Source organism: Myotis daubentonii, chromosome 16 (genome assembly GCF_963259705.1).
Source record: "Myotis daubentonii chromosome 16, mMyoDau2.1, whole genome shotgun sequence".
In the NCBI taxonomy this organism is placed as follows: Eukaryota; Metazoa; Chordata; class Mammalia; order Chiroptera; family Vespertilionidae; genus Myotis; species Myotis daubentonii.
Window position 1 is genome coordinate 17,319,329 of NC_081855.1, and position 19,945 is coordinate 17,339,273.

The 19,945-nt window shown below is 52.2% G+C and overlaps 4 protein-coding genes, 2 non-coding genes and 1 pseudogene across 9 annotated transcripts; 1 reads left to right on the forward strand and 6 right to left on the reverse strand.

The window, feature by feature from the left end:
• Nucleotides 1–183: 183 nt before the first annotated feature.
• On the reverse strand, nt 184–6,179 carry EIF4A1 (eukaryotic translation initiation factor 4A1). 3 transcript variants are annotated; one of them, XM_059668757.1, is made up of 11 exons: nt 6,061–6,179; nt 4,698–4,746; nt 4,151–4,283; nt 3,618–3,757; nt 2,500–2,668; nt 2,035–2,144; nt 1,694–1,837; nt 1,472–1,609; nt 1,290–1,379; nt 948–1,027; nt 184–844 (listed from the first exon to the last, which is right to left on the reverse strand). In XM_059668757.1, exons 1-11 carry the CDS (start codon nt 6,162–6,164, stop codon nt 700–702), a joined length of 1,302 nt encoding a protein of 433 aa, XP_059524740.1. In that variant the 5' UTR covers nt 6,165–6,179; the 3' UTR covers nt 184–699. The 3 variants fall into 3 exon arrangements, with proteins under 3 accessions (XP_059524740.1, XP_059524742.1, XP_059524741.1); XM_059668759.1 differs by having other exon boundaries at nt 6,066–6,132; XM_059668758.1 differs by lacking the exon at nt 6,061–6,179 and adding an exon at nt 5,438–5,478.
• LOC132219438 (small nucleolar RNA SNORA67) lies at nt 1,111–1,251 on the reverse strand. The gene has a single exon (XR_009449449.1). It is a non-coding gene; the product is annotated as a small nucleolar RNA SNORA67 (small nucleolar RNA).
• Nucleotides 2,245–2,383, reverse strand: LOC132219483 (small nucleolar RNA SNORD10). Its single transcript, XR_009449484.1, has one exon. It is a non-coding gene; the product is annotated as a small nucleolar RNA SNORD10 (small nucleolar RNA).
• Nucleotides 3,235–3,379, reverse strand: LOC132219465 (small nucleolar RNA SNORA48; annotated as a pseudogene).
• A 798-nt stretch (nt 6,180–6,977) lies between the features above and the next one.
• On the reverse strand, nt 6,978–16,225 carry SENP3 (SUMO specific peptidase 3). The gene is made up of 11 exons (XM_059668756.1): nt 16,010–16,225; nt 14,486–15,202; nt 12,676–12,915; nt 12,470–12,581; nt 11,968–12,115; nt 11,802–11,849; nt 11,338–11,415; nt 8,368–8,505; nt 8,120–8,203; nt 7,950–8,000; nt 6,978–7,509 (listed from the first exon to the last, which is right to left on the reverse strand). The coding sequence occupies exons 2-11, from the start codon at nt 15,189–15,191 to the stop codon at nt 7,399–7,401; spliced, it is 1,716 nt and encodes a 571-aa protein (XP_059524739.1). The 5' UTR covers nt 15,192–15,202; nt 16,010–16,225; the 3' UTR covers nt 6,978–7,398.
• On the forward strand, nt 15,716–17,130 carry LOC132219270 (atherin-like). The gene is made up of 3 exons (XM_059671648.1): nt 15,716–15,942; nt 16,024–16,540; nt 16,621–17,130. The coding sequence occupies exons 1-3, from the start codon at nt 15,716–15,718 to the stop codon at nt 17,128–17,130; spliced, it is 1,254 nt and encodes a 417-aa protein (XP_059527631.1).
• On the reverse strand, nt 16,588–19,943 carry TNFSF13 (TNF superfamily member 13). Of its 2 annotated transcripts, XM_059668760.1 has the most exons (7): nt 18,925–19,943; nt 18,690–18,734; nt 18,497–18,575; nt 18,299–18,346; nt 18,044–18,162; nt 17,702–17,840; nt 16,588–17,464 (listed from the first exon to the last, which is right to left on the reverse strand). In XM_059668760.1, exons 1-7 carry the CDS (start codon nt 19,180–19,182, stop codon nt 17,355–17,357), a joined length of 798 nt encoding a protein of 265 aa, XP_059524743.1. In that variant the 5' UTR covers nt 19,183–19,943; the 3' UTR covers nt 16,588–17,354. The 2 variants fall into 2 exon arrangements, with proteins under 2 accessions (XP_059524743.1, XP_059524744.1); XM_059668761.1 differs by lacking the exon at nt 18,690–18,734.
• Between the last annotated feature and the right edge of the window lie 2 nt (nt 19,944–19,945).

Genomic DNA, 19,945 nt, shown 5'->3' on the forward strand with positions numbered 1-19,945 from the left:
CACAACAGTAGCAACATTACAGTTATGTAGTGATGAAAATAATTTTATGGTTGGGTCACAACATGAGGAACTGTTATTTAAAGGGCCAGAAGGTTGAGAACCACTGGGGTAAAATGTCAGCTTGGGGGAGGGGATATATACCCCATAGCAGGTGGGAAGGGGAAGAAATGAGAAGCCCAAACAGGCAGTTTCCAAGTAATTTTATTCAGAATTTTGTTTCCTGAATCAATAAATACTATACAAAACAATGTAAAAATGGCTACTATTTTTTCTCCCCTGCTCCCCCCACATGGGGACAATCCCCTGGGCCACCTAACTCAAGGGTTCTCCCTCCAGATTTGGTCCAGTAAATGAGGTTGAGTGACATAGCCCCCTTGAAGAATCATTTTCAGAGGAATTTGGCTGGAGCAGGGAGTCTTGGGTTTGGAGGTTGACTAGGTTAGGGAAGTGGATTAGTGTTTTTGGGAGAAGAGACGGCGCCTGGGGCATGAGCCTACCCCAAAGAAAAGGGTATCTAAATTGTTCACGGTTCCTTCTTTGCCTCAAAAAGTGACATTTATTCAAAGGGAAAAAAAGAAAAAAGAAAAAAAATTGACAAGATGTCCATCCCTTGGCTCCCTTCCCTCCCCCCTCCTGCTCCTCCTCAGCCTGCCCAGGACTGAGAACCCTGGCTGGGATGAGGCAGCAGGCCAGCCCCCCTCAGATGAGGTCAGCAACATTGAGGGGCATCTCCTCGATGGAGGTGTTGTAGAAGGTCTCAATGTCTCGAAGAGTCCTCTTGTCTTCTTCTGTCACCATGTTAATAGCCACACCCTTACGGCCAAAACGTCCACCCCGACCGATTCTGGAAAAGAAGGACACCTCAGGATACACGGGGACGCAGTAAAGAGAAAGCAAGCTTCAGCCCAGCGAGGACTGGGCACGAGGGGCTGGGTAAACACACTCACCTGTGGATATAGTTTTCCCTGTTGGTGGGAAGGTCATAGTTGATGACTAAAGAAACCTGCTGCACATCAATGCCTCTGGCCTATGGCAAGAAAACAAGACAGCTTCAGCACGTGAGTGAGAAGAGGGCATAAGCCACCCAGAAGGAACTTGGGACCTGAGTATACATGTAGGCAGCCAAAGGAAGGCCAAGGAAATGATGTATCACCTCCCCTGAAAACCTGAGGCACGCCAGATTCTATTCCAAGTTGCTACTTTCCTGAAGGGGGCACTATTAGTCCCCTTGGAGAGGGAATCACCTTGGTTTCTCCCTTCTGTTTTGTCTAAATCCTCCCCTTACTTACCAGCAGGTCAGTGGTAATCAATACTCTGCTAGAGCCAGAGCGGAACTCCCTCATGATTACATCTCGTTCCTTTTGGTCCATATCTCCATGCTAGGATGGGAAAGAGGAGTGTAGGCACATTGGTTCTGAAAACTGGCTTAAGTGGGCTACACACGGCTGGTCGGTAAGAGGGGCAATCTCACCATGGCAGAGACGGTGAAGTCTCGGGCGTGCATCTTCTCAGTGAGCCAATCAACCTTTCTTCGCGTGTTGATGAAGATGACTGCCTGGGTGATGGTGAGGGTTTCATATAAGTCACACAATGTGTCCAGCTTCCACTCCTGGGGGTGAAGTCGAAGAAAAATCAGTCAGGGGGCTATACCCAACAACTTACTACCAGGTCCGCCTCCTGCACTGGGCCCCACCTCTCTTTCCACATTGATGTAGAATTGACGGATACCCTCCAGAGTCAACTCTTCCTTCTTGACAAGAATCCGAATGGGGTCCCTCATGAACTTCTTGGTCACCTCAAGCACATCGGAAGGCATTGTAGCCGACAGCAATACCACCTAAGGGGGAAAAAATAGCAAGTCTAGGATAGGAGCTACTCCATGCCGCCTAAAACAAGCTAGTGCATAAAAAGGTTCGAGACTAGAATTCTCTGGGGTTGGGGTGGTAGAACAAGAATGAGGTGCCAGAGAATTCTAGTCTCAAGGTGCCAACCTATGAAGGATCAGCCATAAAGGCAACACTAAATGTCTCTCACCTGGGTGTTGCTGTTGAGCTTTTGGAATATGTCATAGATCTGGTCCTTGAACCCACGGCTTAACATTTCATCAGCTTCATCCAGTACAAACATCTTGATGTATTTGGGAGCTACAGAACGGGGGGAGGGAGGGAAAGACAAGTGGTAATGAGGGAAACGTGATATATGCTTAACTCTCCCAATGAAGAACCAGAAATGGATAGGTGGTCTGCTCTCAGAATTCAAATTCTGATCCTTTGCCAGGGACCCCCCTTGCCAGGCCAGACAATAGCCCTGGGAAGTAGAACACTACCTGGGCTGAGACAGGGAAGCCAGGCTCAGATGACACGCATGGGGTTCATCATAGAGCAACTCTTTCAGGGGAAAACGAGCTTCACTGGCAACAAGACTGTGGCCAGTGGAAAGACTGGGGAAGCATGCAGAAGAGGCAAGTGACCTAGAGGACCAGAAAATTAAGATACTCACACAGGTATCTGCGATTAAGCATGTCAAACACACGTCCTGGGGTGCCCACGATGATATGGGGAGCTTCCATCTGCAGCTTCTGCACCTCTGCACGCACGTTGGTACCACCAATGCAGGCATGGCAGGAGGCACCCATGTAATCTCCTAAAGCCATGACTACCTTCTGTATCTGAACCCAGAAAAAGATAGGTGCTCATATATTATTATTATTAGCTACAACTGTGCCAGGCTCCATTTTAAGTGCTTCTCATGTTTTATTTTTTTTCCAACTTATATGCACTATTATTAAAACTCACTTTTCAGGCGAGAAACAGGCAGGTTAAATGCATCTAAGATCACACTGACAGTTAAGTGGCAGAGACTCAGGATTGAACATTCTGGCTCCTGAGAATACATGATCCACAGTAACTGCCCTCTGAAATAATTCCAATATCACCATACTAGATCCCCACCCAATTTTCTGGAAGCAAATAGTGACCCACTTATTATTCTCATAGCACCCAGTTTTATGTGCAGAATAACATATATCCACGCCACTAGAACTGTTATGTGGCATGTTCACTCTTAATGGAGTTGTACTAGAACTACCTGCTTACTGTTAATCTACAAGTTACTAGAGCAATCACAGCTCCACAAACTTTAATAAAACTACACCCCTAAGCCTGTTAATATTAGTAATTTACTTGAGACCAGTGTTTCTGATCTTTTCCCCTCTAAGACCTAGCAATTATCATTTTATGTGCCTCAGGCATGAAACAGCTCTGGCCACCGACACAGGCATCAAGCTAGGATGAACTAAGGACTGTACATCTGCTTTGCCCCTGACTGATATAAGAGCAACACCACCAATCAGGTGTCTCCTTGCCCATTGCCAGGGGGTTTGTCCATAAAACAGCTGCCAGACTTGCTCAGCCAGCTAGGCTCCACCCAGGAGCCTTCCCATTTGACTCAGGAAATGGGAGGAGGAAATGATGTTTATTGGGTTTGGGTAGATACCTCACTTCTTCCAAGGTGGTGGTGGTAGTGGTAGTGGTTGGGGAGCATACTCAGATTTTTGGATTGTGCTAATTATTTCTAAATCAGTCTTTCAGGGGAGGAGAAATAAACTACACGCTCACCTGCTGTGCCAATTCTCTAGTAGGTGCCAGGACCAAGGCCTGAGTGGCCTTTAGATCCAATTCAATCTGTTGCAGAATCGATATGGCAAAAGTGGCTGTTTTTCCTGTCCCAGATTGGGCTTGAGCGATCACATCATAACCTAAAATCAGGAGAAAGACTCGCTATGGTAGAGAGCATACACTCTGGGATCATGAGACATTCAAGGTCTTGCAAAACACTATCAATAAGCACCGAAGAGAGCTATGTGCCAAGCACAAAGCACTTCAGACTTTATTCTACCACAACCAGTACTCTAACGGGAACAGATCTGGTTAACTCATTTAGTACTGCATTTGAAATAGGCTAGAAATATAGCTGCAAAGAGAAAGTTATGAGCTGGCTAAAATACTACCCCTCTTACAGCACAGACCAAAAGCCAAGCTAGTGTAAATAAAGGAGTTATTTTGTCCCTGGCTAATGAGACAAGCACCACCAAACACGTGCAACTCTACCCAGGGACAGTTCAGAACATGTTCTGGAGCAGAGATCTTACCCTTGATACAAGGAAGAATGGCTCGCTGCTGGATGGCAGAGGGCTTCTCAAAACCATAGGCGTAGATGCCGCGGAGGAGGGACTCTGAGAGGTTCATGTCATCAAAGCTGTCAACGATCTCATTCCAGTTACTCTGTAGGATGGAAAGGGATTAAAGTAGTATAAACAGGGCTCTACACTGGAGCAAATAGGAGCTTGTGCCCTCAAAGCTTCAGAGTCAACAACCTCCTCCCACCCCCTCCAGGGAAGCCAGATGATTCTACATTGCCTAGGAAATCACTCTAGGGACCAGTCCACTTGAAAACTGTGAGGCTGGTGCTTGTAGAAGGGATAACAGGACCAATTTGAATGACATTTCACACATATTCTCAGGGACACAAATATTTTAAACAAATTATATATAAAAATTAAGACTCCCAGTGAGAAGAGCTTAACTACTCAGAGTTAGGCTATGCATTAAAGACGAATCCCGGGGTATGGTCCAGACACCAGGGAACACTGCCGCTCCCCCAAACGAAGGATAATGGTGATAGGGCTCTGTTCTCACCTCGATGACGCCTTCAGGCTCCATTCCATCGGGGCCATTGTCTCTGGATCTGTTGGTTTAAAATATGAGTATACTGACTGAGGCACCAGACAAATCTTGGTAGCCGGCTCTTCCTACCAGCAACCCACCTTGCATGATGCCATCTTCGCTCCCTCACCCAACCCCTACTAGTTCCTAGAGACACAGCAGTTACATCTGTAACTGCATCAGGCCTCCGCCCCTTCCCAGGAGCGGCTCAGGGCATGCCATTCCGACATGATGGGCTAACTCGCCTAGAGAAACCCGGAGGCCTGGAGGTGGTGGTTGCCGCCGGGCCCACGTGCTTCGGGCCGGGCCGCTCCGAGGCCAAGCTGGTGCACCTCCCACCACCGCCCCGACGATCCGGAAGTCCCGCCCTTCACCTCCCAGTTGAGTAGGACATCCCCTTCCCCCCACGTCACTGCGTTGGCGCCCTCCCCCACCCCCTGCAGCCCATCTCCCCCCTCCCTCGCGGTGCCCGGATGTGGGAGGCCGCGGGCGGTGGCGGCCTCGCGCACAATGAGCCCCAGCCGAGCTAGCTAATGGGGAGATTGCACAACACTTAAAGGCGAAGCGGGCTGGGGGAGGGGAGGACATCAGGCCGCCATGTGCTCGCTCCCTCGACCACCCGGCGGCGTAACCCCCCCACCATGGAACCACCCACACCCTGCCCACCCCCGTCGCGAAATGGCGTCGCCCTCCCCATACTTCAGGGCGCTCACCCCCGAAGGAAAGTGGACCTGCCCATCCGCAGTTTGCCAATTGCCCGGCTTGTGCGGCAAAATGGACCCGCCCGCCCGGTGCCGGGTGGGCTCCTGGCGGCTCACGCGGCTGCTCCCCGGGCTGAGGCTCAATCCGGGCCGCCAAGAAAACCAGCATTGAACGGCCGGCTGCTTTCCCCCCGACCGGTGTCTCAACGCGACGCCACGACTGGACTGAGGACCCGGGCCCTCCCCCGCCTTGGCCAGTGGTTCCGCCAGAATCCGGCGGAATCCAGCGCGCGCCAGACCTCCCTCCGGCAGAAGCCACCGGGCCGCCCGGCTCCGGGCCACGCGCGGCGGCGACCGCCTCCGCCTCCCTTTCTCACGCTGGGTCGCGACCTCGCGCCGCCACTCCGCGCCAGGGCTCGGCACCCTCTCGGGTCGAGGCCTAACAAACCTCCACTCCAGGCCCCGACAGCCAGGCGGTGTTCGCCCTCCGCCGTGGATCTGCCCCGTCCCCCCCAGGACCGGTCTTCCTGGCTTGGTTCCCCGCACCCGGTGGGCCTCAGCTCTCCCCGCCCCACCGCGGGGGCCTCGGAAGGGAACGGCAGGGTAAGTAGCCCCCAGCTCGAGCAAACGCCTTCCTTACCGGGGATCTTGACTCGCAGACATGATCCTTAGAAACTAGGGCGGAGTGCCCGCCTATCGACAACTTATAGAGCGCCCGACCCCGCCCCAGCCATCGCATTGGCTTGGCCGCCTGGGCCCCGCCTGCCGGCGTTTAGCAACTCGGCGTGACGTTAGTTTGTAGGCGCTCTGGCACGTAGCCACCATTGGGTAATTGGAGCGCCTATCAAGTTGGTGACCCGCCCCACAGCCTCATTGGCTACTGGGCCCGCCCTTCTCACCGGTACGGAAGTGACATACAGGACTCTGGCCTCGAGGCCAGGCAGCCATCTTGGGGCCCTGCACCTCAACACGTGCGGAGGTGCTAGTGCCTGTCATGTGGCCTCGTAGACCCTATCATGTAAAGGGGGCGAGGTTTCTGCCTCTGGGGACTTCCGGGCTCCCGGGACTACCACTTCCCTTGGCCTCCTGCCCCAGGTGTTCTCTGGACCCATATTTTGTTCTCCAGCAGAGACTGGACAAACCGGATGTGTTCCAAGTGTGCAGGGAGGATGGGATCAGGAGCCATACCCCGGCGGCTGGGAGGGCTCCCCTGGCTGGAGGGGGAGGGATGGGATAACTGACTTCCGGGCTTAAGAGCACTGGGGTTGCTGTCTCGAATCCTGGCTGCTCCCTTCCCTTAAGTGTCCTGTTCCCCAACTTCAGGACCTCTCAGGCTCCCCTATTTTTGAGGATTACCTATGCTCCTTCTTCCATCCTTTGCTCCTCTGGGTGGGGGTTCTTTGTGGTGACTAAGACGTGGTGCTGGCACTGTCTGAGCCAGGGATGGCAAACTGGCCCCTTCAGTCTCAAGACCCACAAAAGGGTAGCTGACAGCACCAGCGGGAGGAAAGCCTGAGGTAGAGCATATCCCTGAAGGAAGACCACCACCATGTATCTCCAAAGGATCCTTTATTGACCAGAGCAGGACCGTGGCGTTTATATATATATGTAAAAAAAAGTTTGAAGATCTGGCAGGCAGGAATCCCTTTGCCCGCCCGCCACCCCAGCAGATTTTCCTGGGCCCACCCATACACATGGAAGGAGGATCACTGCCCCACCCAGGCCACAATAGTCCGCTGCAGAGGAGGGGAAAAGGGGCTTTTCCACGGCCACCCCCTGACGTCAGAAAACAACAAGTATTCTCTCAAAGAAAAAAAAAATACAGAAATCAATTAAAACATTTAAATATGAAAAACCAAAGGGAATTGGGTGGGAGAGGCAGGAGAGGAAAGGAATTGAAGTTTCTTGGGAAGAAGGGCCTCCCATGTCCCCCTGCCCATTAACGAATGGGCTTGAGGCCTGGGATACGAGGCTCACACAGTGAGTTTGCAGTGACACAGCTCCTTGTAGATCTGCCGACGAAGTTTGGGCATGTCCTGCTGGGTGAAGCTGAATGGCTGAGACAGGGCCAGGTGCTTGCAGTACTAGGTGTTAACAAAGCAGGCCGTGAGAACCACCTCCTGAGTATCGCCCTAAGTCAGGACCTGTGCTACACATTTCACATGACATGTATCTCATTTGATCTCTCAGAGAACATTTCACAAATAGAAGAATCCAAGGCCCTATAGCCTGGGACTCAGAAAAAGTCTGACTCTAAATCCAAGATGCTTATTTGGTACATGACATACCTAGTATTAAAAAGAAAACACTTTGCAATGGGGGTGAGAAAGCAGGTATATGCCAGAGACCAAGGATGAGGCCAGTGTGGGATGTGAAGCCAGAAAAGAACCAATGAAACCAGGATTTCTGCATTCGAACACACAAGATTACGCCCTGCTCCACAAGTGGCTGTGAGACAAGTAAGGGATGTAGAAGAGCCTCCCATCTCCCTCCCAACCCTTTAATCCAACTGTCATCTGCTTACCTGCAACACAAAGGCGCCACAATCACTGTCATTATTCTGCCTGGCCACGTTCTAGAGAACAGAAAGAAGGTAGGGCCTTTACCTGGTGACTGCTAGGGATGTGACTTCAACTTCTGCCTCCTACCACTATCCCCATCATTAACTCCATGCCCCTTCCTCTAGAAACTTACCATTTTGAAGTAACCTTTCCAACCTTGATGGAAATCCAGCCGGTCTTTCTTCACTGCCTCTGCCTGTAGATACTTGGCAATATGCTATGCACATAGAGAAATAGAAGAAGTTGAACTCATGGTGTGGTGGTCAGGCACCAAGCCCAGGTTGCTTCTCCAGAGACCTCCAAACCCGCCTGTCTGCCTGGAATGCCTTGCCACTGGATGTCCTTCCCAATTCTACCCATCTATCCCCTTCCCTCACAAACCTTAGGGCAGCGGCGGTTTAGGGTGCGCTGCGAGTCAAAATAGGTGATGGTGCGTCGCCTCACATCAACAGAGATGAGGGACCAATGCACCTCCAGGTGGATGGGGATTAGCAGCAGCTCCTTATTAAAGATGTCCACCTAAGGAGGCAGTGTCAGAGATCAGATCAGACAGCACATGAGTCCTGCCTACTGCCATGAGGTTCTAAAGAATGGAGAACCTGGCTGGCATGTCTCAGGGGCTGAGTGTCGACCTATGAACCAGGAGGTCACAGTTCAATTCCCGGTCAGGACACATGCCCACCTTGCAGGCTCAGTCCCTAGTGGGGGGGCATGTAGGAGGCAGCTGACCTCTGATTCTCTCATCATTGATGTTTCTCCCTCCCTCTTCTTTCCTCTCTGAAATCAATAAAAAGATATTAAATTTAAAGAGAAGAAAAAGAAAAAGAATGGAGGAACAGGCGAGGAGCCACATGGGGGAACACAAGACTGTCCCTGGAGTGCGAGGCAAGGCTCAACGTCTGATGTCTAGATTCTTGGCTTAGGGAGGAAAGCAAGACAGAGAAAGTGGTATCAGAACAAACACTCAGCAGCCCAGAATGGCCAGTTATTTTTCACATGTTAAAGGTACAAGTGCTTAGTAGCTAAACACCCAGGCTCAGGGTTCTAGAACCAGACTGCCAGGGTTCAAATCCACTTCTCCATTTACTAGCTTGTGACCTTGGCAAGCTACTTAATATTCCCTCTGTCCCATAATAATAGCAGCAAGTGAATATTTAAACGGGAATTACTGGCGAATGCAGCTGTAAGTTATGTTGTAGTGCAAAATTGCGAAGCCTTCAATCAAAATCAATGTTTCATGACATCTGTCATTTGTTTTGACGCATCTTTCAATTTTTAGGTTAATTTAATTATTACGAATTATTACTATTTTTCTTATTTCATCCGCTGATCGAAATCAATTGTTTTATTTCAGTTGAATATCAACCCATTGTAAAAGATGAAAAAAAGAGTTTTCAAGCAAAGATGGAGTTGCGATTGTCCAGTTCTTGGTGCATCAAAAGAAAAAGGGAAAGTTGCAGAAAGGTGCAATTACATTAGCTGCAAAACAATTTAAGTGCAACAGAATGACCACATCAAGAATTTGGAGCCATAACCGGTTTGGCTCAGTGGATAGAGCGTCGGTCTGTGAACTGAAAGGTCCCAGGTTCGATTCCGGTCAAGGGCATGTACCTGGGTTACGGGCACATCCCCAGTAGGAGATGTGCAGGAGGCGGCTCATCAATGTTTCTCTCTCATCAATGTTTCTCTCTCATCGATGTTTCTCTCTATCTCTCTCCCTTCCTCTCTGTAAAAAATCAATAAAATATATTAAAAAAAAGAATTTGGAAACGTGCTTCCAAAAATAATTTTCAAGGAGAATCTTATGCTAATGTTGATTCTTTGAAAAAACAAAACTGTGGACATCAATGCAAAGATTATGGAGAAAAACTTGAAAAACTTAGACATATTCCTCTTAGCAGAAGAGGCACCATATTAGCCTTTGATAATATTTTTCCCGAAACACTGGATAATACGTTTCTGTCACTTCAACAAGTTATGCTGGAAGCAATGAAGAACGGTGGCTCCAATAACTTTAAGCTCACGCACACAGGGAAAGCAGAGCTTCGCAGCCAAGGGGTCCTCCCTACAAGTTTAAAATGCAGTAACGAAATTATAGAAAAATCCAGAAACTATCTGAACACTCAAAATAAAAGTTAGGACTACTATTTTTAAATTATTGTTTAATGTAATATAGTTTTTTGATAATAAATGTTGCATTCTATATTTTCTTTTGCTACTATTATGGGACAAATTATATTCATTAACTGCTACTATTATTATGGGACAGGGGGAGTAACTCTTTATACCTCAGTTCCCTTATCTGGGGTGAAAATAACAGCACCTATATCACCTATTTGTTATGAGGATTAAACTAAATATCCATAATGCACTAAAAACAATGTATGGCACCTAGTAAATGTTCATCAGTTAACACAACAATCCTTCAAGGATGTTCTGTTCAACCGAACAACGAGATAACTGCAGCTTGAAAAAGTAAAGTAACTCGCCCAAGGTCACAGAAAAAAATGTAGAGGTGGGACTCAAATACAGGCAGATAATACTTTCCCCGTAACAGGCATCATCCTTGACTTCCCTCTTTTCTTCACTTCCCACATCCAATCTGTCAGAAAGTCCTATTGGTTCTACTTACAAAACTTTATCCTAGATAAAACTACTTCTATTTCTACCATTACCACACTGCTCCGTTTCTCAGGTGGGCTTCTGTGCTACTCTCTAAGTTAATCTGCCTGCTTCCACTCTTGCTCCCTTTCATCTCATCATTGAAATAAGAGTTCAAAACATGAAGCACTTCACAGCCTGCTTAAAACTCTTCAATGGCTTCTCAGTATACATGGAATAAAATCCACCCTATCCTCCATGCCTTACATGATCTATTCTCTAACCAAATTTTGTATCATTTTCCCTTGCTGTTTCAACCACACAGGCCCTGGTCCTCAAATGTTCTCTCTCACTCTGTATCCCATGTACTTGCTGTTCCCTTTGCCTAGAACACTCTTCCCCCAAATCTGCACTTGGCTGGGTCATCAAGTCCAGCTAATGGAGGCCTTCCCAGATAACCCAATATGAAGTTCCCACTTCCCACGCTACTACGTTACTCTGTTTTAATCTGTTTATAGCATTTAGCACCAGCTGAAACTTAACTTGCTTATTTATTCTCACCCTATAAAGGCAATGAAGTTTTCCTTAACACTGTATCCTCAGTGCCTGGAATGGTACCTAGCACACAGAAGACATTTGATAAATATTGAAAGATTGAATAAACAGGTTGAGGAAAGAGTTCATAAAAATAGAACTCTAATTCTTTAAAGGCAAGGTGTTAACATAAGTAGATGTAAATTCATAACTCACGTTTTTGGTCCACCTTTTCACCCCATCATAACCCTTGGTGCGGAGTTTATCGTAAAAGAAACTGTTGAAGAAATGCACCTGTGCCAATGATAGAAAAGAGCTGGATGGAATTAAAAACCTCAGGCCTCCAGTGTCCTCTCCTTTCATTATGGCTCTAAAGACTGCTTTCAACAACCTGTATCCCAATTGCCAGAGAGAGAAAAAACCCCAAACATGTTTGTACCTTTATCTTAGAGCTTCCTATCCCAATTTGTGGGTTAGCCATAGGGGAAAAACACTAAAGACTGGGGGAAAGAAATAGACTTGTTCAATTCAGGACCAAGACTATAGATTTGAATTTAACAGATTACCTTCTACCCAGAAACTAGGACCCTCTTTATGTAAAATGGGAGATGAAAGGGACTGAGAAGCTGCTCAGAACTGTGGAAATTCCCCTGGGAACTGAAGTACCTGGTTAGGCCTACCTTTTCAGGGACTGTGTCCATGACCAGGTCTCCATACATGTTCATCACCTGGGGAAAAGATGGGAGGCAACTTGCCATGGAGGGTGTGATATGGGTACAGGGGTCTTCCCATGAAGAGGGCCCCAGACACCCTGCCCCCTCTTGGGCCTGTTTCTCTCCTCCTCACCTGGTCATTGAGCCAGTTCTGTCCATACAAGGTCCCCAAGTCATCCATGGTCAGCACATGCCGCTTATAAGCCACTCGGAAGCCCCTCACCATGGCATTGCCTGGCATCCGCTGGTAGGACTGGATCAGCTGTAGCACCAGGCCCTTCCTGAGTAGGCCAAGGATGGAGTCACTCAAAAGACAAGGGGGCTAGGGCACACAGAAGTCCCTTCTGTTGTCTAGGATAAGAGTCTAATCTTCCCCCCTTTTCTGGGTCATGGGTCCCTTTTGAGACCTGCTAAAGGCCCACTCCTCAGAAAGAAGCACATGAATACTCAGGTATACACAGTATTTCAGGATTCCAGGTAAAGACCCTCCCAGGCACTTTGCCTGCACATTACCCTGCTTTAGTTCTAGCTTCCTCCTCCTTCCCAAGTACATCCCTCTGACGGAAAAAGCAGCGTTCTCTGCCCACCCCCTAAATCCCAGCCCTCTTCTAAAGGGCATCGCTTTGATGCCTCACCTGGAAGGCGTAGAAAACTCCTGCTGGAAAATGTCCTCCAATTTCTCTACCACCTCATCAGTGCTAAGGGGGATGAGGCTGCCGTAAGTTTGAAGGAATTCATCTAAGATGCCTGAATGCAGGAGGGAAAGAGTCTAGGGTAAGACTTCCAGACTCTGATCTAGGAGTCTGTTAGGGAAGAGACTAGGTCCCCTAGGGTTCCTTACTCTGCACGCAGGTCACATGCTCCTCCCGTAGGGGGCTATGCTGGCCAGTTTTCTCCCCGGGCCGCTCTGCCTCTTCTGCAGTGTCCACATCTGAGCCCTGAAAAAGCTCCTGGGCCACATGGTCCCCGATGCTGCACACATTACTGATGAGGATGCTGGCATCAGGGGGTGCCAGACTTCGGTCCCCTTCTGGCCCAGATGATCCTCCAAAGCCGTTGGGCAGGGTACAAGAGAGGAGGCCTGTAGGGCAGGGGAACAGGATGGGGATGAAAAACTGGTTCAGATCAAAGGACAATGGGAAGTCAATATAAACTCTTAAGGAGAACCTAAAGCATGAGATAAGCATGTCCAAGAGGTTACATAGGGATAGAGAGGAAGAGTTACTAGTTAACCTTTGAACTATGTGGGGGTTAAGGAGACTACATCCCCCTCACACATGTATAACTTTTAACTCCCCCCAAAACTCAGCTGTCCCACAGTATCTATGGGGGATTGATCCCAGGATCTCTGTGGATACTAAAATTCACATATGTGGCCGAAACCGGTTTGGCTCAGTGGATAGAGCATCGGCCTGCGGACTGAAGGGTCCCGGGTTTGATTCTGGTCAAGGGCATGTACCTGGGTTGCGGGCACGTCCCCAGTGGGAGGTTGTGCAGGAGGCAGCTGATCGATGTTTCTCTTTCATTGATGTTTCTGACTATCTCTCTCCCTTCCTCTCTGTAAAAAATCAATAAAACATATATTTAAAAAAAAAATTTAAAATTCACATATGCTCAAACCCCTTATGTAAAATGGTAGAGCACAATGCATATAATCAGGCTTTTGCATCTGTGGATTCCCAACTGCGTACTGAAAATAGTCTCTGAACTCTAGCCATTAGCTCAGTGGTTAGAGCATTGGCTTGAGGACTGAAGGGTTGTGGTTTGATTCTGGTCAAGAGCACTTAATTCGATTGCAGATGCAAATTCAGCCCCAGGACCCGGTTGGGGGGCACAAGTGGGAGGCAACCAATCAATATGTCTCTCTCACATTGATGCTTCTGTCTCTCCCTCTCCCTTTCATTCTCTCAACAACAAAATTTTTTAAAAAATATCCTCAGGTGAGGATAAACAAAACAAAAAAAGGTCTTTGATTCATGAATGTTTGAATCCCCAGATGTGAAACTCACAGACATGGAGGGCCAACTTCAAATATAAGTGGACTCACACTGTTAAAATCTGTATTAAGGGTTAACCATACTCATAGGAGAAAAGCAAGACTAGGGAGTCGGAGAGATGCACCTAGCACAGTACCTGACATATATAGCAAAGGCTCTCAATAAACAATTAGTAAAAACACAGCCCAAATTGTTTAGTGTGATTCTCCTAAAGAGAAATATTCTGAATGAGAATGCCACACACAACCATACAGGTGATGTATACTCCACAGCTGAGCTCCCATCCCACCACTATGAGAACGGCACCCTCTGGAGATGCACCCGCAGGGCCTTTATCCTCAAAGACTGAATGAAGAAGAGGGATTTCAAGTGGACAAGACTGACCTTTCTAAACCATGTCTCCCTTTTCATCTCTGCACAGAATGAACACCTATCTAAGGATTCTGTATCCCAGCCTTGACTACCTCCCCTTAGTTCCTTTTGAAAGTGGGGCTTAAGACATTTCACAGCTATTCTGGACACCACCACCACCACTACCCTCGCCCTCACTCTGCCACCCTACTTTCCTTAGGCCGTTTTCATCACAGCCAGAGGCTCCTGGTTCTCTAGAATCTGAGCCCACCCCAACCCTTCCTCCACCCATTCCCACCTTACCCGAGTTAGGGTCCAGAGGAGACTTTGGAGTCCACCTTAATCCATCTTCCTCCATGGGGGGCCCAGAGGGCACTGGTGGAGACCCTCTCACCCCATCCTCAGCCATGAGAGCACCTAGCAGACCCAGCCGAGGGGGAGGTGGCCCCCTGGGGGAGTCAAAACGACAGCAGGGGGATGGCACCTGTGGTGTCGCACCCCCTTCCTGGGGTGAAAGATGGTTCTTGGGGTGTGCAAGGCTCCGCCGCCGGCCCCGGTGGCGCCCCCAAATCTTCCAGTGGAATGTCAGCGAGGTGCTTTTTGAGTAGAGCAGCATCTGGAAGGCTCTCATAGCTCTACGACGGCGCTGTGAGCAGGTTTTTCGATGAGTAGGGCGGGGAGGGCGAGGGCGCTGAATGGCTCCCAGCTGACCCCATCTGGGGGGCAGCCTCCAAGCTGCCACTTCGTCTTCCTCATCTTCCTCCTCCTCCTCTTCTTCCTCTTCACTAGCTGAGGCATCAAAAGAAGGCCGAGGGACAGGGAGGCGTCTGGCTGGCACTGTGTTCCCTGACCCAGGATCTGGCCCAAACCCGCCACCTGATTTGAGTCGAGGTTTGGGGGGTGGGGGCCAACGAAGACGCTCTCGCCTAGGGCTTGAGTAAGCTGGAGCTATGCCAGGTCCTGAAGGCTCAGGCCCCCAAGACCCGGTCCCTTGTATAGTCTCTTTCATCTTCCAATAGCCTGTAAAACAAAGGAGTGTCAGAATCTAAACATTCTGTACCTGTACCCCGGATCCTGCCTTTCTTCCTCAACATGCCTGTTCTGGAGTCAGATACAAATAAACTAGGATTCAGAGAAATGCAAAACGGGAAGGGGGGTGGGAGTGGGGGTGGGGACACAAAACTAACTTCAGATCTTCCTGGTTAACATGGTCCACAAGGGACCCTCTACCAACTGTGCCATCATCTCTCCCCTTCCCAGACAGAGGCAAAGGAGAATGGCTAAAGCAGAAGGCCTTAGGGATCTTATTTGGTCAAACCCAAAATTTTCAGGCTCTATTTCGCTGTTTTAATACCACCAGGAGTGGTACTGAAGGATATGGCTCAGCCGGGGAACACTGACATGGTACATGAGAACGCAACTTCCAAAAGGAAACGGTGGTCTAGAGAGGGAAGAAGTGGGGGAGCGGGAGCATGCTCAGACCGCCTCGGGAGGGAACGGGAGGCCGGAGCTGTGGTGCAGGTGGTAGATCTGATGCCAAGGGAAGCATGGCACAGGCAGCCGGAGGAGGGCCAGGGGCTGCCGAAGCACCTGAATCCGGGCGCCGGGGAAAAACGGAGCCGAGCGGCCAGGCTGGCCCAGCCCCCGCTCCGCGGTCCCCGGGGAGCAGAACGCGTCCCAGCAGCGGCACCGTCCTACAGGCTCGGACTCTCGGAGCGCGGGGGCCTGGAGAAACCCCTTCCAGGGCCCCCTGAGCCCGGGTGAGGTGGGAGTGAGGTCCAGGAAGGGCCGGGCAGGGCTGGGGGGGAAGGGCAGGGGCGTCCTCACCGGGAGCGGTGAAGCCGGACTGACGGGCCCGAGGGCGGGCGTCTCCGGCCTCAGGCTTCCCGGCTCATCTCTCCGGTGACGGCGGCGGCCCCGCCACTCCTGCTGTCCTCAGGCGCCGCCGCCTCAATCCAGGCTCCCAACGGCTCTGGGCCGCGCGCCGCCCCGCCGCGGCCGCCTCTCGCTCTGCTTCAGCTTCCACCTCCACCGCCTCCCCCTCCTCCGCCTGGTTCCCCTCCCGCGAGCCCCAGGCCCACCGGCGGTGGCGGCGCACGATTACTACGTCACACGGCGAACAGCGCCGGCGCGGTCCCCGCGCGCCTAGCCCCGCCCCCCACGGACGTAGCCGCCACGGGCCGGGCCCGCCCCCGAGCCCACGCCTCCGCGCGCCCGCTGACCAGGCTGCGCGCGCCCCACCGCTCCCTGTTGCGCCTGCGCGCCCCGACCGCCGCCGGGCACGGTCCTTTCAGCCTGGAGCGCCCGGGCCGAGCCCTTTCGTGTCGTGGGGCGCCAGGGGAGTGCTGGAGGCAGGAGGTCCCGAGCCGGGGCTGAGGGAAGGCGGTGGGGGAATGGGTCCGAGGTATCACTTATTCTCTTTTATTAACTTTGAGTAGAACAAAGAGCTCAGGCGTGAGGCAAGACCAGCATCAAGACGTGCGGTGGATTCATCCAAGGCTCCCCGGCGACCCGTCTCAGCCCAGAGGGGCTTGGAGCGGCCTGCCCCGCCGGGGGATGCCGAGCATGAAAGGCAAAACCTGGGACCCAAAGAGGAACGTGGCTGCACGGGGACCGTCGTCGTCGTCGGGCATCCCCTGCCGAGTCCCGTAATAAATAGTCCTCTCGTGATGGAAGCCAAGGCGCAGTGGATGGAGGGAAGCGAGGGTGCGGCGAAGAGACAGGATGGACGCCTCGAGGAAGGTGCGGCGCAGGAGCCGGGAGTTTCCTCGCGCGGGGCGGCTTTGTGCACTCCCGCCGGCGGGCGGTTCTCCCGGGCCGCCGCTAGGTGGCGGTGCCGTCCTGGAAGCCTTCCAGGGCCCGGAGCAGGGAGACAATGCCTGGCATTCTCTCCTCGCCCTCCACAGCCCCAAGAATCTGGGGCTAGATCAGAGACAAAAGCAAGATAGTCTCCCTCCTTTGTATTCCTGAAATCACAGTCTAGGGGTTGGAGTGGAAAGGGAAAAGGGAGGAACAGAGAGTCATGAGTTGTCCAACTGAGGGTTCCAGTTAAACCCAGAAGAAACCTCTGTTGCTTCGCGTTCCCTGCCCTTTGTCTAGTCAGCTTCTGGCTTCTCCCAGCTGTACCCGACCCGCGCTGGTCCTCCAAGCCCAGGACCACCTTCTGTAACAATCACAGTTTCACGAACCCCAGGAAGGTTCCGTGTGGAGAGAGGCTAAGCTTGGCCCTTGCGCGGGGGACTGTGACGCTCAGAACGTCCCCGTGGTGTAAATGGAAGACGCCTGAGAACAGAGGAAGCAGGTGCTCAGTGAGGACAGCTGTGCAGAGGCTCCGACGTTTTGCCCTCCCCCAGCTCAACCTTTTTCTGCTTCCTGTGAGGATGTCGGTATTCTCTCCTTCGTTGCTTAGGTCCACCTCGACATGCACAACCCCCTGTCATCGCCCTCCCACCACGGCCCCCAGGCAGATCTGCCCTGCTCCTCTCAGCTCCCTCTCCCCACTGCCCACAGAGCTGTTACCTGCGCTGTAGCAGCTATTGTAGGCCCAGTCTGGGTTGGAGGGCATGCTTCGTATACAGCGGAATAGGGTCTCCTGCTTCCCCTGGCCCTCCCGAGACACCACTTGACCCATGGTGAAAGTCACATCGTGAAACAGGACCTGGCAGGGAAGGGGGGAGACGCTGAGGAAAGCGGGGTGGGAGGGCTCAGTTCTGAGAGGCCTCAGGGCCCCGCCAAGGAATGAAGGAGGGTCTCCCAAGTTTGGTGTGAAGAGGGTTGAGAGCCCTCGGTATTGGAGCATCAGGCTCCGGGAGAGCAGGCTTCCAGGCCCCCGTGGGGGGCTCGGCGTTCGTTTGGGGTTACCTGGCTATAGAGCAGATACACTCCAGCATCCCAGACTCGAACTACGTATCCTTGGGCCTCCAGACCTCTCCCACGCCTAAGAGCCGGTTGCCACATCAACTCTGTCACATCAGAGTCCGCTGGAGGTGAGGGGTGCGGCAGTCAGGGTTTCTGTGCGTCCTTACTGTTCACCTCTACGATTCTCTCAGGCCGGGGACCAGCCCCAGAGTTCCCAGGTCTCGCCTCTCCCCAAAAGCCATTTAAAATAGTGCTCACCCTTGGAGGTCATGTTAAGGGGAACAAGGTGCAGAACCGAGTGCTTCCCTGAGGAAAGAAGGAGGAGACCTCAGCAATGCCCACTACCCCACTTGCCCTGCTGTCGGCCCTCCACCCTCACCCCGACTCGGGGTGACCACCTCCGTGTCTTCATGCCGCTTAATCACCTCCCACCCCGCGGCACCCCGAAGGCCTCACTCTTCTGCTTATGGGCGAGCACTGCTCTCTTTCTCCGGGACCTCTCCCCGTTCTCCAGGGCTCCCGGGCTGTCAGGGCTCTGCTTGTGGGAAGAGGGTCAGGGTTAGGCCAAGATGCAAGGTCCCCAGTCAGCCTTTCTCCCCGGCCCTCCCCGGCCCTCCCCTGCCCAGGAGTGCCCACATCTCTCGGGCACCTTTCCCCAGCAGCCTGAGGCTTGGTGCTGGCTGTCCTCCAGGATCTGGTAGGTACAAGAAGCATTAATCTTTAACAATTTCCTTTACTGGAATGGCTGCTCTCTTGACCTCCAAACCCGGGACCCTCTCATGTACCCACTGGAGACACTGCAGACCCGGAGGCTGGAACCCAGGGTGCCAGAGACAACCCTGCCACCAAGCCCTCTGGCCCGCCACCCTCCTCCCCTCACTCACCTGCTCCTGGAGGCTCAGCCATGGGGACCCTTCCCCCTTTCCAGAGGGCCCTCCAGTCCTCTGCAGCTGGGTCACCTCTCTTCGTAGGATTTGCAGCTCTGTTTGTTGGATCAGCAGAGCCATGGCACAAGCCACAGCCCCCAAAGCCGCCCCCCAACTCAACCAGAGGGCAACTGAGAGTGCCGGCTCTCGGCCCCGGCCCCCCATGTCTCCCGGGGGCCCTTTGGGGGCTAGAAAGGAAGGAGATGAGGCTGGCATGAGCTGGGGACCCTGCCAACAGCGGTGGCTTCAGGAGTGGGTGGCAAGGAGGTGCAGGCAGTGGTGCAGAAGGGAGAAGGGCGTTACGCAAGGGAGAAATAAAAAGGAACTTGAGAATAAAAAGGAGGGAGGAGGAAAGCAAGCTAGGGCACTGGGTGCTCCTGGCACGCTGCTGTGGGGCCAGTGTTGCTGAGACCCCCACCCTGCAGCCTCCGGAGAATGTGGTGCCCGTCCCTCGAGGAAGCACAGGGCTGCGGTGGCACCCAGGAGGCGCCCAGAAGGAGCGGCCAAAGCACAGGAACCTGGGGCGGCCCCAGCAGTGGGGGAGGGAAGGTTGGCTGGCGGTGGGGCATGGTGCCAGGAGCAGGGATGAAGGGACAAGCTGGGCAGTGTGGAGGGTCAAGGGATGAGGGTGGAAGACCCCCTGGCTCAGGCCGAGGAGCGATCTCTGGGGGAGTTTGCTAGGACTGACTGAAGGCAAGAAGGGGGGGGAGAGGCCAGCGGGGAGATCCAGGGTCTCTGAAGCAAGAAACGGGCCGGGCTCTGGGGTTAAGGCCGGGCCGGGTGTGCTGGAATACGGCCGGCACATCTCTCTGTGCTGAACTTGGCAAACACGACTTCCTGTTTCCCGAGAAAAGCTCTTACATAAGGCTCTGGGTGAAGCGAGAAGAGACGGCCCCAAGCGCCCCGCCATGGTCGGGTTCCTCCCGGGAGCCCGGGGTCGAGGTTCCCATGTTCCTGGGCCCCAGTGTCCTGCTGACCG

Bases quoted from the DNA above. Each gene is read 5' to 3' on its own strand.
- EIF4A1 (XM_059668757.1), bottom strand. From the start codon at position 6,164: ATGCGATGGCTGGGGCGGGGTCGGGCGCTCTATAAGTTGTCGATAGGC. The intron at 1,028-1,289 runs GTAAGTAAGGGG...TTCTTGCCATAG, and splicing joins TGATTACCACTGACCTGCTG to GCCAGAGGCATTGATGTGCA. The intron at 845-947 runs GTGAGTGTGTTT...CTTCTTTTCCAG, and splicing joins AGGGAAAACTATATCCACAG to AATCGGTCGGGGTGGACGTT.
- SENP3 (XM_059668756.1), bottom strand. From the start codon at position 15,191: ATGAAAGAGACTATACAAGGGACCGGGTCTTGGGGGCCTGAGCCTTCA. The intron at 12,916-14,485 runs GTAAGGTGGGAA...CCTGCCCTACAG, and splicing joins TCCTCTGGACCCTAACTCGG to GCCTCCTCTCTTGTACCCTG. The intron at 11,850-11,967 runs GTGAGGAGGAGA...TCTTTTCCCCAG, and splicing joins AGAACTGGCTCAATGACCAG to GTGATGAACATGTATGGAGA.
- LOC132219270 (XM_059671648.1), top strand. From the start codon at position 15,716: ATGCCAAGGGAAGCATGGCACAGGCAGCCGGAGGAGGGCCAGGGGCTG. The intron at 15,943-16,023 runs GTGAGGTGGGAG...GGAGCGGTGAAG, and splicing joins CCAGGGCCCCCTGAGCCCGG to CCGGACTGACGGGCCCGAGG. The intron at 16,541-16,620 runs GTCCCGAGCCGG...AACTTTGAGTAG, and splicing joins GGGAGTGCTGGAGGCAGGAG to AACAAAGAGCTCAGGCGTGA.
- TNFSF13 (XM_059668760.1), bottom strand. From the start codon at position 19,182: ATGCCAGCCTCATCTCCTTCCTTTCTAGCCCCCAAAGGGCCCCCGGGA. The intron at 18,347-18,496 runs GTGAGGCCTTCG...TTCTTTCCTCAG, and splicing joins GCTCGCCCATAAGCAGAAGA to GGAAGCACTCGGTTCTGCAC. The intron at 17,841-18,043 runs GTAACCCCAAAC...CTTCCCTGCCAG, and splicing joins TGTATCTGCTCTATAGCCAG to GTCCTGTTTCACGATGTGAC.